We start from the raw sequence: 18,532 nt of genomic DNA on the forward strand, positions 1-18,532 counted from the left end.
TTTTAAATTGTATTAATAATTCAAAATATGATTATTTTTGATCAAATAAATGCAGCATTGGTGAGAGCATAAGAGACTTCTTTCAAAAACATTGAAAGATCTATACTGACCACAATTTTTTAACCGGTAGAACAAGTCTATGAGATTTTGTCACCTTTTTTAATCATCTGCAAAAAAAAGTATAAGCAATAGTAATAGACATATTTGAAAATTCCAATATCTAAGGCAACTTTTACGTAAGGAAGTCTGGCTAGGTCAGAGCAAGCAGTAGCAAACAGTCATAGTCCCTGTGGATTATGGAAAGAAACATCTGCAAACAACTAACTTGCATAAATCATTCATTAAGTTCATGTTGTTCCTCTCAATTCTCAAGATTATGCTGCCAACGGTACGGTTAAATGATCATTGTTGCATTCAGTACTGGAGAGGCAAGGTGTAACTGTTAAATTGCCTCATTTCGGTCCATGCTACATTTCTCACAATGTTTTCTATGTAACTGCGGAGGAGAACATTCAGATCAAAACCACAAAATGAACATCACTGTCTCACTGAGTAGGATGGGTCTCGATCACTTCCTCTTTCGGTTTTCAATGCCCTCAAAGCACCACAAGCCTCCAAAGGCCACATTGTTTTTCACTTCTTACACTGGAAAATATAATTACTTGAGAAGCAAAATTGCTTAAGACATTATAACTTATTTTCAGAGAAATATATATATATATATATATATATATATATATATATATATATATATATATATATATATATATATATATATAAATACACACACACATAAATACACACACACACAAACACACACACACACACACACACACACACACACACTCTCTCTCTCTCTCTCTCTCTCTCTGAAAATATTCACTTACTTTCTTATATTTCCTTATTTAATTTTTTGCTTTTCGTTTTTTTTTTTTTTAAAGAGTATTAGATGTTTTTACTGTAAAAAAAATACAAAAATACAGAAACCTCTTGACTGACTTCACCAGCATAAGCGCACTTATTAGTATTACGTATTAGTCAATAATCTCATCATAGCGTCTGCATGGACTTTGACTCAAACCAGACAAGTGTAGACGATAACCGAGCTAAGATTAGTCATTGGCTAAGTTTGTGAGTGAGTTAGACAGTGGAAGAGACATTAACGCAGTTTCACAAGTGCGCTATCAGCTCCATCAGTGTGACAAAAACAACATGTTTACAGAGCGGTACAGCAGGCACACCTCTCTCCACACACACGCCGGGCAGACGTGCTGCCACCGTACAGCTGTGAGGACGACGTGCACGCTGACACTCTTCAATAACCAGAGGAGAATGAACCAGCAAAGAACACCCACACCTGAAACCCAAGACAAAGTGAAAGTGAACTTACCTGCCCACAGCCAGGAGCGCTGCACACAAAAGGCTTGTCATCCCCCATCTTTGCAAAGGCTTTGCAATGTAACTGTGGAAGAGAAGACGAGAACATTACTGAAGGGTTTTCCTAGAGGTTTAAGCCAGGAAAAGTTCTACAGTCGTTTCCAGGGATGCTTCTGCCTGGATCCTCGCTCGGCTCAGGAAACGACGGGTGTTTAAAAACAATGAGAAGAAACGAGCACATGCATGTTAATGCAGCAATCACAAGTTTCCCCGGTGATAGTTTCTTCACACTGGGGGCATCTGGCAGACCAATGACACGCGGTGTTTGGGATTTGCTCAAAGTCTTTTTGGCCCCTCCTCTACTTTTCATTGTAGTCTTCCTGACACCATCTCCACAAAGCTCGTCTGCGACGACGACTCTAGTGCCACTCTACACCTTTGTCCGCAGTCATTCTCTGAACTCCTCCACCCGTTTCTCAGGATCAAATATCAGCAACCCACACTCCCAGACACTCATCACTTTTCACAGGAACTCAAGACATCTACATTGACATCGAGAGGTTGTGCTGGTACCGTTTTGCCAGACGCCGGGAACTGATTTACCAAGGAGATAAGATCAATTGATTGCATTTTCATCTAATTCAAGAGAGTGTAACGAGTGTAAGTGTTGTAAATGAAGGAATGGCAGTGCTCTAATGGTAATTCTGGAGAGACATGTCTGGAATGAGCCGCTCTGATCCAGGGGAATGGCATGCGTGTGTATTGGCTCGTTGTAGACACTCCCTCTTTTCCTATTAGCTGAACCACTGCAATTATTCCAGACAAACTGCCAGCACCTTCCACACAAACACACGCATGTTTGACATTACTCTGTAATCAAACCAAACCAAAGCTTCCCTGGATCCATGTTAGGATCTAGCCTATGTTCAGAATAGCACTGGTTATCCAGAGTTTTTTCATGACTTCTGATTGCAGGTTATACTCACAAAAAGCCATTTTTAGCCAATTTTTTTATTAATTAGTTCATGTATTAAAGGGATAGTTCACTTTGAAATAAAATTTTGGTATGTTTTAGCTTACCTCAAGGGCATCCAAGATGTAGGTGTCTTAAAGACATTCGTTCCAATGAACTGCCGTAGCCAATGCGAAATCTAGTGTATATATCTATGCACCAGTCTGCGTACACGTCACACACCAGGATTCGCGCGCGCCCTCAGATCACTTGGACGTGGCTGTGTATAAGAGGTAAAAACGATATAAATACTATTCGTTTTCTCACACAAACCGCTCGTTTCGTGTCTTAGGCCATCAATGTGTACTTACGATGGGGAATTGTTTAATTTGGACGATGGGGAATTGTTTTAATTTGGACTCTGTGCATGCTCTTTGAGACAGTGACCACAGACCTGCATTATATGACTGACAGACAAGAACGGTTTGACCTAAAAATATCAAAATTAAAACTACTGCGGAAAAAAAGACACCTACATCTTGGATGCCCTTCAGGTAAGCTAAAACATACCAAAATTTTATTTCAAAGTGAACTATCCCTTTAAGTTTGATTAATTATTCATTTAGTAGGCATTACAAAAAATGTCCATGAATTTTTAAAATAAAAATTTCAATGACATTTCCAGGCCTGGAAATCACAATTTTAAAATGTAAAAACTTCCACGTTTTCCAACAACAACATTCAACATGCGAATTGCGATATTTGCTCAGAAATGGCTTAAAACTAAGTGTTTTGCTTTTCACTTAATTAACACAAAAATATAGGCTATATTTTATCATTTGCATTTATATACACTAATACAACAATATATAGTAGTAGACAAAAACATTTGCAAACATATAACTCTACAAAAAATCCAACATGGAGACCTCAAACCATTTTTAAAGAGATAGTTCACCCAAAAATGAAAATTCTGTCATCATTTACTCTCCCTCAACTTGTTCCAACCCTGTATGAATTTCTTTCTTCTGGCGAACACAAAAGAAGATATTTTGAAGAATGTCTGTAACCAAACAGTTGATGGGCCCCATTGACTTCCATAGTATTTTTGTTCTTCTCTATACTATGGAAGTCATTGGGGCCTTCAAAATATCTTCTTTTGTGTTCATCAGAAGAAAGAAATTCACTCAAGTTTGGAACAACATGAGGGTGAGAAAATGATGACCATTTTCATTTTTGGGTGAACTATCCCTTTAAGTGAAGCAAATGAATTGCTGAATCTGAGTTTTGAATCAATTCACTGTAACAGACAGTTTGAACTGATTCACGTGAATTTTAACTTTTTTTCCTCCAACTGGATGAAATCTGAATCTGAAACAACAACAAAAAAATCGTCCCTTCTGCACTACGTAATTTTACGTCAAATCTGTCAATTCTGACAGCCCAAAATGTGAAGACTAATGTGGCAACCAGCAGCGACTCCTTCAGACTGCATACTGAGGGGAAAGTTGTCTAGTGTATTCCAGCCATTAGGAAAAGTAATAAAACTATGTCAAGGTCCTTAGTAAACCTATCGGCTAACTAAAGAGCATAATCATAATCTTCACAATGTTGCTTCCTTTTATACTGACAACATCACGAACATACAGTAAATATTCAATACATTACCCAGCTTTTGTTCTAAATCTATTTATGTATGACACACATGTTTAGAATCATTATACATGCGTTTTATATTTAGTAGTGGTGGCCTTTAGCCATCTTGACTGGGATGGTTGAATCTGTCTTTACAGCAATCTACACTCTCACTCCTTTAAACCCAACGGCCCACGTGTGGAGAGGCTGGGAATTTTGGAAAAAGTAACACGTTCATTAAATTTAAATGGAGGGAAGTTTCATTAAACTTTCAACATGCCCCACCAGCTCGGAATGACGTCTGGTGTGTTACACAATCACCAGCGCAAACAAAAGGTGAAGAATGAACCAAACATCTTCCTTGACTATAACAGCAGGGATTTAAATGGGTAAAGCTTGCTTGCGTTGTCATCTGTGAAAATTTAAAAAGCCATTTAAAATGGCAGGTCTGCAGCATGAGTCGATGCCAATTTATGTAACACCGGCGCTGCAAAGTTTACAGCAAACAAAAGCAATTGCGCTCAAGGTGCCAATGGAATAGGAATGTGCAAAAAATATACATATTTCAAGAAACATTTATTACTCATATGCACATGCGGTTTAGGAGGCGTTTACAAAACATTACTTCATTAGATAAATGTAGCCCTTGTGTACAGATGGACAGAGCACAAAAGAATTAAACAATGCTGTGGTCTCAAGATGAGTTTTTTTTAAGGTTAAAGGACTATTTTTAAACTCACATTGTCTTAAAACACAACACTTGAGGGAGGACACTAAAAAAAAACACTCCAAGATGTGACACAACAGCCAAATAAAAAAAAAATGAAAATGCACTCATATGAAAATTTTGCCCAATACCGATAACTTTTTATATTTAAAGGCCGATAAACGATTTATTGGCTGATAAATCTAAATCCACATTTTTATATAATTTTTGAGAGCCTGATTAAATTCTCATCATTAAAAGTCATGTCCCAAGCACACAATTAAAATGTTCTCATTATAATTTTATGTAGCCTATATGACAGACTTGCGCTTAACTGTATTTTCCTTATTTGAAGTGATTCCAATCATATTTCACGCAATTTAAAACCATCATGGCTAACAGTGCGCATCGGAAGTGTCTCAGCTGAAGGAAATAATCCATTATTTATCAGCTTTAATATAAAAACGAACATATATCGATATGGTGGCCGATGTATCGTGCATCCCTAAAAAAACGCTACTGTACAAAGATTTTTTTTAGTGTGCAAGTTGTCAACATGCTATATATAAGGCACAACAACAACAATAAAAAGTAAAAAAAAAAAACATTTTTTTAAATATAAAAACCATTATATTTTTTAAATAAATAAAATCAAATATTAGGCCTAGACTTTAATTAGAATAGAATACCGTGACCCTACATAGGATAAGCGGATGTATGGATAGAATAGAATAGAACTAAACATAAACACCAATGTCCATACATCACTATTTCAATTGTGTTAGTGTTCAAGTGTCCCGTGTGGAGGGACGTGCAGTTATTACAAGCTGAAATTAGCAGCCACTGCCAAGACCCTTGCTCTGTTTTCCATAAAGAAAGTAACTGCATCTTGTTTGCCCCTGAAAAGCCCTTCCCATTACGACCGAGATCAAAGTGGCGTACAAGCTAAGCGGCTTGATTCCTTGCAGACCTCACACGCTCTACAAGTGAGCCAACAGCTTGGTGCCAGAGCTTTCGGTCTGGTTGCAATACACACAGACAGTTTGGTCAGAGAAATGCACGGAGTGACTATATACAAATGAGAACCACCCATTCGTTATACCCTGGGTGAAGTGTCCACATCTCAGTGAGCCTCAAACTAGGGGAGCGCACTCTCTGAAGTTTACCATCACAATAAATCAGACAAACAGAGATCGGCCCACCTGCATCAATGTGTGCTACAACTGACCATCCAAAACAAAAATAGAGCCAAGATAGATTATTAACAAAGACATTCTGGAGTAATCTAAGACTACTTCCTGTTATGATTAAGACTTGTTTGCAATATAAAAGCATGGGAAGCATTTGAACGTTTGTACTGAATTATTTCCAACAAATTCTAAATAAAACCCTTTATTAATCAGACATCATTCTCTTAACATTTCAAAGAGTCTGCATTAACAAAATTGCACCTAAAAAGACAAAAAAACGTTGGCAAACAAAAATATTTGGCTGGGGGAAAAAACGTTTTTGGATTAAATAGTTTTGGCGGGCCGAAACCATTGATTGAAACGGTGACGTTTAAACAGCGCTTTTTCAATTTCGCATTTTAACCGTGTCAGCATTTATTTAGCATTTATTTATTACCGTGAACACAACGTGGATAAACTAAAAATAACTGGGTGGATACTGGACACACTTCACAGTGACCAAAAAAAGGATGCTAAAGTAGCAATCTGTATAATTTGCTTGGCTGAAATATTGATAAAGTTGCCGAAGAACTTTACTATGACTGGTTTAGCTTATTTGAGAACGCAACACCATACCAAGCTCAATTATCAATTATCTAAACTTTATTTGCTGAAAATTCTACGTTTTTTGGCCTTTCTGTCACTTTTTGTTTTGATTGCGATTGTAGAAACAGGACAGAAAATGATGACGAGAAAGGGGAACTGATACAACCAGACTCAAACCAGAGTTTACATGAGAAGCATAGCTCAATGTGTCCCTGCACTAGTGCTAGTTGCTAGGCCACGGCTCTGACAGCATCCATCTTTGATTGTACTACCGAAGATAAAATCAAACAGCTGGGTTTGTCTATCATCAACAATTTAAACAGGAAGACAGCTGGTAGTACAAGCAGTGCACTGCTTTGGTTGAGTTTTTAAAAATGCAATGCATTCAGGGTTCCCACACCTTTCGACCAATCAATTTCCATGACTTTTGCATTTACATTGAATCATTAAGAGGAAGCTTTTATCCAAAATTACTTAAAAATTATGAGTCTTATATTAACAGATCATACAGGAACAACTAGCATTATTAGAGGTAACTTTGTAAACAATAACTTTTCCGTAACTCATTAGCCTAGATTTTTTAGATTTGAAAAAAAAAAAAAAAAAACTAGATTTTGACAATGTATTAAGAAGAATTTATAAGCTATGAAATATTTTAGAACATGTATATTCCCTATAGAAATTTCCATGATTTTTCAGGATGAAATTTCAGTGGCTTTTTTTCCCCCTCCAAAAACCATGATTTTGTTTTAATCAAAGCCTGGTTCCTCAGAATCATTTGGGTCCGACAAGGGGACAAGCAGCATCCTGCTGTTAACATGGATTTCTCCTACTCAGCAGGTGGACGTGTAGCGAGGTCCGGCTATAATCTGCCTCAGGCGTGCACTGTTTGATGCTGTCTGCTAGGAAACTGACAAAACAAACTGTATTAATAGCTCCAGCTGGAGCCAAGAATGAGGAATCTGGTGAGTGAGCTGCCAGAGAGTAAGGGAGACCCCACAAAAAGGGAGCGACAGAAAAGTGGGACAGGGAGCAGAGAATGGAACGAACGGTTTTGGAGGGTGTTCGGTAACTCGTAGGTAAAGGCCAAAGGTGCTGCGGATAGTGTCGGGGATCAGGGGTTTGCGTTCTATGGCCGATTTGGATTTATGTAACCTTAGTGAACCTGAGCTTTGGAAAATGGAACAAATGAAACTTTAGATCCATGTCTGCATGTCTGCAGTGTGCCCGGTGCTAAATCCATGGTGAGGAAATACACAATGTAGCCCAATGCAATCCCCAGGGCCCGTACTCCGCTAAGAACAATGTGGACGCCCTTCCAAAGTCCCCCTCTGTAAAAAAAACTCTGCTACAACAATGTTGGACATGCTACAAGTCAACAAAAGCCAAAAGTGTTCCATATCCATATCTATATCCACAATATATTGCAATGATTTTGCTGGTGTTTAGTATTATGCAACACTAAATTAATTAAAATGTAAATGCTGATATTGTAAAGTTGGGGGTCAGTATGATTTTATTTAAGACATTTATATTTTTATTGAGCAAGGGTGCATTCAGTTGATCAAAAGTGACAGTAAAGACATTTATAATGTTACAAAAAATATCTTGTTCAAAATAAATGCTGTTCTTTTGAACTTTCTATGGTGTTCCTAAAACAATATTAAGCAACACAACATTAATAACCATCAACATTGCTAATAATAAGCCATTTTTGACATTGAAGACTGGAGTAATGACTAATGACTAACTTTTTACAATATTTTGCTTCTTGCATTAAACTTTAGTGTATGGTCAAGATGATTGATCCTATCCTATGACTCCAAAAAAAGATAAAAAAAAATTAGAAATTCCAGAGCAAATACACATCAAGATTATATTAAAAGGCTGGAAAGAAATATCAAGATATATTGCTGTCGAGTATGGCCATGTTCTGAAAGAGCTGCTAATTATATTATAATTGACATACCAACTATATTTTGGCATATTTTACTAGTTCTCTAAACATTACAGCAACACGATGGCATGTGAATATCATATTTTAACGATCCCGAAATCACAGCAATCCATCAAGCCTGACGTGTTTGCCAAAATCGGATTTTCCAGCCACCCATACTGTCCATTCATTTTTTTCTAAAAATGGAGTATCTCCCTCAATCTTTGAGAGCTCTCTCACAGTACTTCATGGGCCTGTCACACCTTTTAGAGCAGACCAAATATTACATAACATTAGAAGAGCACAGATGCCCAGAATCAACTCAAGTACGGCTGGCAGTTTACCCTTATTGTCTCTTTTATTTGAACAGTCTGTTATTTGGTCTGCTGGAAATTTGAAACAGTGTTATTTGGTCTGCTCAATTACTCAATAGATGCATCCGGACAACCGTGCTGTCAATTACATTATCCTGTATAAAACTGTTGCCAGGACAACTTACATAATCATAACATAGGCTAATCCTTCATTCACAGTTCACTGACGTTTAATCACAGAGCATGGTTTTAACAAGTCAGAAACAGAGCCGATTTCATCATGTGAAACTTGCATATGAAGTTCCTTCCTGTAAAACGTCTTCACATTGCGTCTTCACCATGAGCTAGGCTACTACAGCAGATGCCTTACAGCAGAGGTGAAAGCAACAAGCAAGGCTCCGAGCTCTCGTTAATCAAGTCGCTGAGAAGCAATTATTGTAACAGCTGCAAAAATGTTCACTAGTGCACAAGCAAATATGTCTACTGAGAGGATGATGTATTATATGGGGACGTACAGTCATTCCAAAGAGTAACATTATTGGAATTCAACAAGCGCCATGCGAAGATGACCTATATACACAATTACAGGTCCTCAGATGTGTTTACAGGCACTCTAAGATAGGACATTCACATGCTCAGAAGAAATAAAGTAGATGGTTATCAGTGGTTTTGGGGGGTGTCTCTTCACGCTACATGCATTATGAACAAAGATGTGAAATGCTCACATTATCTTTGTTTTATTTGAATGATCTTGGCCAAATATACACAACACTTGGGATAATCAACAGCAGGTGCTTGTTTTGTATAGCATTTTTATATATCATACAAACAAGCCATAATCAAGTATTGTGTGTTTAATTGGCAAGCAAATATTGTGATTTAGAATGCTGACATTTGTGTGGGGTTGACCTATTTTATTTATTCATGACAAAAACAAAAAAAATAACCTAATCAAATAGTAATTTTAACATTTACTAAACCTTTAGCAAAAAGTTTAGTTAAAAATATGAAAAGCAGCACTAAGTTACTCAGACATCTCTGGAATGTATCCTACTTTAACTCATGATTGTTTCTATGTGTAGGGTAACAAAAATAGAAACTTTTGAAGGCAAATGTACAGTTATGGCAACTAAAAACAAAAGGTAAGGTTGCCGGGTTTTGTTTAAATATAATTTTCTGACACTTTAATGTGCAATTTCTACCTCTTATGTTGGATTGCTGCATTACACCATAAAATAACGTTCGTTTCTAGAGTCCTCGCCGAAAATAAACGTCGCTAACTATTTAGCAAACCCATGCTAACTTGATGTCTTGCGGACATGCCAACTTTAAAGCCAGCCTTTTCCCGCATGTGCCCGCCCTACCGTTGTTCTGATTGGTCACGTGCACGTCAATCAAATTTATGTAATTGCTGTTTGGCTACAATAAACGTCAATCATGCTTATTAGTTGCGTCTCATTGGCGGACGCAAATTCCACTCAAAAATGGAATTCACGGACTTACAGAGTACAGGCTCATATCTCCCCCCCCAGAAACAAAAGTATGCAAAGACTACTTTAAAGCAAATAAAGTAACTGTGGTATCTAATTTGCCATTTTATATAAGTAATAAAACGTATTAATTGACAAAAATAAAATAAAAACAACAACTCCATAGTATATAGTAATAATAAATGGCGGCTTGACACTTTTCTTATTGCTAAAATTTCTGCCCTCGCTTGTCAAGAGCCCTGAACGAGCTGCAGTGTACGCGCAGACCTCGGTGGAAGACCACTGCCAATCTGACAGCCTCACAGCCGCCACATTAAAGTTACTCTCGATCACAGACAAACCTTTTTGACGAATATAAATAACGATTGGACACTGTTTCAAATCCACACAATCATCGATTTCACATTTTTGACAGAATAAGAATGTTTACAAACTTACCACAGCGCCCCTCTATCCCACTCTCTCTCTTTCTCTCTCTCTCCTCTCTTGGAATCTGACACGCCCCTCCCAGTGAAGTATCGCGAGATTTTGGCGTCACACAAGCGTGTCTGTGGCGTCCCCGGCGTCCCTCACCTGGGGTGTTTACGATCTTGTCAACTCATTAGTTGGTAATTCCATATGCTGACATTCTTGATGCTTTTACTTTCTGTATGATGATACAGAAACATGTCGATGAAAGAATTATAGCTCATAATACTCTGACTGTAATATTTTTTGTGGCAAGAACTTTTTAATATGAATGTTAATGTTCTTACTCTAGAATAGATTATTTTAACTTGTAAATAACTAAAAATAAATGTCTAGAATTTGTTGTTGCCATCTGTATTTCGTAGGATAAATTTAATACGCAAATTAATTTCCAAGATTTCTTTGTAAGGTACTAAACTGACCCGTTTAATATTAATATTTAATATTAATATTCTCAATATATTAAACAATAATATATAACACGTTATATCAAACTCGAATCTATTTTTCCAAGATTCTGATAATAAAATAAAATATAAAAAATGATTGTAGAGTCGTTTTCTTTGTTCCTTTAAACAGTGATTCTGCATTCCAAATCTTAATGGCAAAGAATTTTATTTTATTTTATTATTCATACCCTAAGATTATGTTATAAACTTTGGCAATGTTGACAAAAAAAAAAAAAAAAAAACATGTGGTTCCCATCTCTGGGCTTGTCTCTCTTCACAAGTGTTCAGTGATTCAGTCCTCTGCTATTGATTAACTATGTAAGCCAATGATGAAGATGAAAACTGTGATGTAAACTGGAGGTGACGGCTTTGAAAGGACAGGAAGGTTATTTTATTCAGTCCTACTGTAGTTTCCTTCCTGACTGATTTGCATTCTCATAAAGAGGACATCCTGTGCTTCGACAGGAGTTTAAATAAAGCATGATGGAAAACAAACAGTGCTTGCTAAAATAAGGAACTGAAATGATAATATGCAATAAAAGTATGCACTTTTCTCATCAAATTTCCTATTCAGAAAACAAAAATATGGCTTCACAGAGTGTTTTTTATCTTAAAAAAGTACCATACAGCAAATGCTAAAAATCAAATGTACATTTTTGCTTTTGCAGCTAATATAATTAATGTAAAATAGTCTTAATAGATAATGGCTGGTTTTTTAACTATTGCAACTTGTAAGTAGGTTAAATATAGGTAATTAAAACTATAGATAATTTTTCCTTAAGGGTTGATACTGCATGTAACAGTCTTTTTCTTTCATGTAAAATTTTTATTTTTATTATTAGTATTTTACAAACAAGGCAATTGACAAAATTCTGTAGCTTTATCTGACTGTTTTATATCATGTGGTATTCCAGCGCCCTCTACTGGTAAAAAAAATGTATACACATAGTTCAAATAAGGTCTTGTGTCATTGACAAAGCATTATGTGCCCTTGATCATGTTCACAGTTCACTTGATTTCGGGAAATAACTGCAGTAAAACGATTGAACAATGCATGAAGTCTTTTACTGGTTAGTCTGCATGCATGAAACTAGATGTAAGCACTACATACTTCTTAATCAAGCAATATAACAACAACAACAACAACAAGAGAAATGAAAATAGAGCTGCAAAAAATCTCTTGGGGTTCACAAGTGTAGACGTCCATTCATTTAAGACATTCCATTTACAATTTGCCAACATTTGGAATGATCATGCTAACGTGACACTGAGGCTGAAAGAAAATGAACATTCCCAATATTGACACAGAAGATTCTTGTTAAGGTTCGTAATGTTTTCATCTCAAACGTAAAAGCACAGCTCATTTTCTGCAATCATTAGCACCAAAAAAAAAAAAAAATGTATAATACAGTCCAACACTCTAAATCAGAGAAATATGCATCATGAGTATGAAAGTGATAGAGGGACAGAAAAAGACGTTGGTTTGAAATCCAATAAAGTGTTCTTACACTGTCATACTTCAAAATGCCAGAGATTAGAGAACAAATGTAAAACAATGTTGTTTTTGTGGCAAATTTACTATATTTTTCCCCCAACTTTTCCAGGATGTACTTATTTTCGATGACTGGGAAACCTCATAAAATGATTTAACAAAAATGTTAATATTTATTTGACTTTAAAACTTCATCTAAAGGCCTCAGTTATTTCCTTTAAAAACATTACGGCATAAATTAAAAAAAAAACTCCAAGAAGTTTGAAACGCAAGAATGTAATATATGATTATAACTTAAGTGCTGTTAAAGTGTTATTTTGTTTCCACTGCATTTACGTGTAAATAATATTTTTAAATAATTTTGCATTTTAGAATATTTCACATCTGTTATTTTAACATCATGGGTTCATAAATGCATTATCGACGTCTCTCTCCTACCAGATCGCTATTTCTCTGCACCAAAGCACATAGTCGCACTGCAACCCAAGTCTGAATTTGCTTGATGACATTATGGCAACAAAACAAAAAAATGGGCAACTTCCTCTCATATTCACTCTGTATATGGACAGACACACTTCAGACTGCAGTCTGATTACAATCACATGTTCACATAAACAGAAGACCGCGTCTGACATTAAGGACAGTCTTCTCGCTCAGTCTCTGAGGAGCACATATTCTTTCACTGACTCTGGAAGCGGGAGCTGTTTCACCGCAGACGGGAGGAACTGGACTCCCAGGCTATTACGAACGGCGCAGCGCGCCAAGGCTCGCAACGAGGGCGGCTGGGCTACCAGGTTAGTGAGTCGAGCCAGTAACTGAGGATCTTTAGTGAGCTCACGCGGTAAGGAGCCGTCGGCCCTGCGGATCTCGAACCTCCCCGCGGCGCGGCAAAGCAGCTCCAGGCACTCTTCCTCCTGCTCCGTGCCCAGGCCCCGAGCCAGCAGCGCCACCAGCCGCGAGATGGGCGTCTGGCCCTTTAGGTTGGTGACGTGGACTTGAGCGCCGTATTCGAGCAGCACGCGCACACTCTCCAGGTTGCCCTTCATGGCCGCCCAACTGAGGGGCGTGTCGTTATTGTAATCGCGGACATTCGGACAGGCGCCGCTCTCCAACAGGGCCCGTACGCACTCTGGGTTATCTTTGAAGGCGGCCCAGTGCAGCGGGGTATCCTTGTTTCCGTCCAGCGCATTTGGCAGGGCCCCGTATTCTAGAAGCAGCTCCACGCAACCCTCGTCCTTCTCTGCTGCGTAATGCAGGGCAGTGCGGTTGTAACCATCCAAGGCGTTTACCTATGTGAGAAATGGTATAAATCTTCTATAATGTGCATGCTTTGAAGATTAGAAATGTCAACAGAAGGGCATTTATTTGATATAGAAGTCTTTTGTAAACATTTTAATGTCTTTACAGTTTTCGAACACACTCAGAATAATAGTTAAAAAAAAATCTTACTGACCCCAAACGTTTATCTATAGATTTTAACAAAACGGTTTAATTTCTTATTAATATTCTAAAAGCTTTTGTCTGCCAAATCAAAGTCACGTGGGCAAACCAACATGCAAGAAAACAAAAAACAAAACAGGAAATGATGAAGAGGACCATAGAGAGGACCACTGCACACACTCATGATTGACAATCCAAGTGAAAATCCAAGATTTTTTTACCTATTTATGACAATAAAAAGTTGGTTTAGGCTTTTAAAATATTTTATGGAGTGACTTCCCAAAAACATAATGCTATTTATGAATTAATTATTTCTGATATGAATAAATAATTTCCCCTTAAAGGGTTAGTTCACCCAAAAATGAAAATTATGTCATTAATGACTCACCCTCATGTCGTTCCAAGCCCGTAAGTCCTCTGTTCATCTTCGGAACACAGTTTAAGATATTTTAGATTTAGTCCGAGAGCTTTCTGTTCCTCCATTGAAAGTCAATGGACGGCATACTGTTCACGTCCAGAAAGGCAATACAGACATCATCAAAGTAGTCCATGTGACATCAGTGGCTCAATCTTAAGTTTATCAAGCAACGAGAATACTTTTTGTGCGCAAAAAGTAAACAAAAATAACGACTTTATTCCACTATTCATTTCCTTCTCTCTGGTCCTCGTAGTGTTTTTGCGCAGCGCCTCTATGTTGTACGTCACACGTAGGCTCACTATTGGCCGACGCTGATCATGTGTGATGCGTGTGACGTACAACATAGACGCGCTGCGCTATTACACTACGCGAACTCACGCGAGGCCCAGAGAGAAGGAAATGAATAGTGGAATAAAGTCGTTATTTTTGTTTACTTTTTGCGCACAAAAAGTATTCTCGTCGCTTTATAAACTTAAGATTGAGCCACTGATGTCACATGGACTACTTTGATGATGTCTGTACTGCCTTTCTGGACGTGAACAGTGACATGTCCATTGACTTTCAATGGAGGAACAGAAAGCTCTCGAACAAAATCTAAAATATGTGTTCCGAAGATGAACGGAGGTCTTACGGGCTTGGAACGACATGAGGGTGAGTCATTAATGACATAATTTTCATTTTTGGGTGAACTAACCCTTTAACAAATATTTAAACTGTCAAAACACTGAATTTAGGGAAATGGTTGGTTGTCTAAGCTATATGATGTACCTCTGCGCCTTTCTCCAGCAAGAGCTCCACGCAATCAGCATCCGCCACCATACAGGCACAGTGCAGGGGCTTCAGCGTGCCATGCATCCTGTTCACATCTGCTCCCTGTCAAAGGAGCACATTTTCATTCAGAATGTGATATATACGAAACAACTTTCTAAAGCTTTGGTGACACAACTTACCCTGCGTATAAGGTCTTCCACATTATCATGTGGGAAGGAGCGAATGGCCGCTATGGTTCGAATGAGCCTTTCCGACAATGAGTATTTGCTCTGAATACTCTGCATGATGTACCACATAGTAGAGCTCATGTGGAACAACAGGACATTTCACCCAGGCTGGGTGACGCCACACCGAGATGAGATGGCTGTGAAAGTGAAAAAATAATCCTAGAGAGAAAAAAGAGAAAAAAATCGATTAACGAGAATGATGTTGACAGAACAAATAATATCTTTCTTTACATTAGGAATCATTATTCTCTTTAATACCAATTTAATATTTAGTACTGGTTGACTTGTACAATTTATTTAATGATAATAATAGACTAATAATCTGACAATTGTCAAATTATATAGATGTCAATAAATATTATAAATATTAAACAAATGATAAAAAAATTATGAAGATTATATTTTAACTTGACAATTATTAAAATGAAATAAAAATGAATAGATGTCAATAAATTAATCATAATAAATGAATAAATAAAAGATAAACACATTTTTGTTTTCATACTAGTACTGTTTTTATATTTGCCTGTAATTTAATGTAAAAAAGTACATTAATTGTACCCGTTTTTTATTGTTTAATTTATAGATTGTTGCCTTTATTTATATTTTCTGCATTTATTTATTTAATCTTTCACTTCTTAAATGTTCAAACTCTATTCATTCATTAATTTCTATTTGTCCATATGATATGAGGGTAAATAATGCATCTCTTCAAAACACTCATTCATTTTTAATTTTGTCAAATTTTGGTACTCCTAGGTTCAGGTAATTCTCTGGTGGGTTAAATGGAGCTTCAGACATGAAAACCATTGACATATAGTTTATACTAGTAAAATAAATGTATTCTGCGTGTAGCAGGTGCCTGACACACTCGACCCAGTCTTATAAATGTTGATCAAAATATGCATACAGCTTGGGTCATCCAGATAAATAAGGCAAACGGGCTGCTTGCTGTCCGTCTCGTCTTGTTGTCATGCTGTCAACAAAAGGTCGCATGACAGATCAGCTAGCAAAAACCCACATTTGACAAGCAAATGAAGTCTAAAACATGACAGCTTAATAGCGCTAGAAAAAAAAAAAAAAGTCTAGTCGCATATAAAATAAATGCTTTCAAAAAAGAAAAAGAAAATACAGTGTTGTGCTCATGTTTATCACTCCTTTCTGTATGTGTCCTACCGGAGTGAACTAACGTTAGCCGTTTGGGGCTAGTTTCGACACCCGGGACGTGAAATAACATTTTCTTACCTCTGGATCTTCTTAGGTGCAAGTGTACGAAAAAAAGAGAAATGTAAAGTGTGTAATAGAAGACGATTAGATGCTAAAACTGTAACTGTAAGAAGTGAAACCAGCTGCAGGTTTGGAGAGCTAATCTGCCAGTGTGTCCGCTCGCTCAACACAAACACAGTGACGTCACGAGAGGAAGTGACAAACAATTTTAAAACGCCATTTATCCGTTTGTTTTCATTGGCGAGAGACATTTGTATCGTGTAATTGCGGCTAGAAATACAGCTAAAATTAGTTGTGCGCGTCTGTATGTGTGAGAGGCCATTCTTCACATACCGTACTGTTCGTGCCAAATATAGACACGATGGGCCCTGCTGTGCTGCGGGCCCCTGACTGAATGTCACTTCACTCAGTGCCCTCACACCCCCATTGTTTCCATGTTACAGAACAATTTAGATAAACTTACCCAAAAGATACATAATGCTTAAATTTGTCAAAGTAGTGTAATGTATGCATGCACCAATATTATATTATGACAGATGTATAACACTGTTAGTGTTTTATTTTTGTGAAAACAATGTACTGTCTGCAGATTGTCCTCAACACATTAGTGCTCAAAAGTTCAGGGTCAGTAAGTATTTTAAATGCATTAAGGCGAGACACGGCAGGCAAAAACATCGATTTTTCATGCAGTGGTCAGTTTTGAGATTTTGGGCTAGTTTACTCATTCAATGTTCTTTCAAGCTGCTATAAAGAAAACGTTGAAAATATACATTAAGATGTTTATTTTATTACATTTTGTTTACTTGCGGCGCTGTTTCTCCCGAATTTACCAAGAAGTTAGCATTCCAACGCGACATGCCGAGTTCCCGTCTGTCAGTCTGTCATGACCGGTATCGTCGTTGTAAAGCTCTGAGTCTCCTGCACAACGCTATGTAACCCAAATATGGGCATTTCCTTTCTATCAGTAACCAATCGTGAATGTCCAAAGGGGGATTTAAAGCTAATGACGAAATCTCATTTAGAGCTATTAAATCTTTAAATGCCGTTTTCTCAAAATTAGTTTTTTGTCATTCTCCAGTAGGCTACAAACATCTCAGCCTATGTAGCACCTGTAGGCTACACCAAACTTTCCAGTTATAGGCTACACTTAGCAGTATTCTGAAGATATTTTCCAAGGGATTTGTTAATAAATCATTCCTGGCCTGATTTTATTGACATTTTATTCAAGAAAATATGGCGATTTTTTTTTTTAAGTCTATGGACAATATATTTTGATTTCCTAGGAAATGAAGCATAAATCCTGAAATCCCTCTGAATTTTTTTTTAATATTGTGTGTAAACAAAATGAAAAAAGAATTTTGCACCTGGCTTTATCGTATGTTCAGATCTATCTACCGAAAATATATACAAAATCACACATATTTAATGAGATGATGCCTAATTTGTATAATTAAACATACATATTTCAAAAACTTGTAATACATTTTTTTATATTGTGTAAGTAGGCCTAATCAACTGAGGAAGTTTCATGGTGATATCTGTTATTTAAAAAATGTACCCTATTCACCTGTCGTGTCTCGCCTTAAATTCAACATAAGTGACAGTAAAGACTTTTAAATTGTTACATAGCATCTTTTAAGCCACTACATCAACATCTCTCATCATTTGGGTGGGGGAACGGATTCCGACCGCTGGATTGCTTGCCGTCGGATTCTGTTCCCATATGTTTGTATGTAAAAAATGAGGTTCTAATAATTACAACATTTTTGGTAGCCAGTTGGCACCAATGTCCTTGTGTGTAGTGCACTGTCTGCGCTTCAGGAGACCCGAGTTCAAGACCAGGTTCATAACCTTT

General features: G+C 37.1%; 2 protein-coding genes across 6 annotated transcripts in view; both read right to left on the reverse strand.

The window, feature by feature from the left end:
• The window catches only part of atf7a (activating transcription factor 7a), a 31,470-nt gene extending 20,773 nt beyond the window's left edge, over positions 1-10,697 (reverse strand). Inside the window, exons 1-2 of one of the 2 annotated variants that reach the window (XM_081386234.1) lie at positions 10,624-10,697; positions 1,391-1,462 (exon numbers count right to left, since the gene is read on the reverse strand). In XM_081386234.1, the coding sequence (XP_081242360.1) occupies positions 1,391-1,438 (48 nt within the window). In that variant the 5' untranslated portion in view covers positions 1,439-1,462; positions 10,624-10,697. The remainder of the gene's footprint in view (positions 1-1,390; positions 1,463-10,623) is intronic. The other variant, XM_081386235.1, reaches the window with a different exon arrangement.
• A 1,219-nt stretch (positions 10,698-11,916) lies between these two features.
• On the reverse strand, positions 11,917-17,595 carry asb8 (ankyrin repeat and SOCS box containing 8). Of its 4 annotated transcripts, none has more exons than XM_081386239.1 (4): positions 17,508-17,595; positions 15,403-15,609; positions 15,221-15,325; positions 11,917-13,883 (listed from the first exon to the last, which is right to left on the reverse strand). In XM_081386239.1, exons 2-4 carry the CDS (start codon positions 15,529-15,531, stop codon positions 13,248-13,250), a joined length of 870 nt encoding a protein of 289 aa, XP_081242365.1. In that variant the 5' UTR covers positions 15,532-15,609; positions 17,508-17,595; the 3' UTR covers positions 11,917-13,247. The 4 variants fall into 4 exon arrangements, with proteins under 4 accessions (XP_081242365.1, XP_081242363.1, XP_081242362.1 ...); XM_081386237.1 differs by having other exon boundaries at positions 17,470-17,595; XM_081386236.1 differs by lacking the exon at positions 17,508-17,595 and adding an exon at positions 16,696-17,008.
• Positions 17,596-18,532: the final 937 nt, after the last annotated feature.

The sequence above is a fragment of the Scardinius erythrophthalmus genome, assembly GCF_964197995.2.
Source record: "Scardinius erythrophthalmus genome assembly, chromosome: 15".
Classification (NCBI taxonomy): Eukaryota; Metazoa; Chordata; class Actinopteri; order Cypriniformes; family Leuciscidae; genus Scardinius; species Scardinius erythrophthalmus.

What these genes read in the sequence shown, in the direction of transcription:
- asb8 (XM_081386239.1), bottom strand. Translation starts at nt 15,531, where the DNA reads ATGAGCTCTACTATGTGGTACATCATGCAGAGTATTCAGAGCAAATAC. An exon ending in TGGAAGACCTTATACGCAGG is followed by an intron (nt 15,326 to 15,402) that starts GTAAGTTGTGTC and finishes CTCCTTTGACAG; the next exon opens with GGAGCAGATGTGAACAGGAT. An exon ending in TGCTGGAGAAAGGCGCAGAG is followed by an intron (nt 13,884 to 15,220) that starts GTACATCATATA and finishes TTTCTCACATAG; the next exon opens with GTAAACGCCTTGGATGGTTA.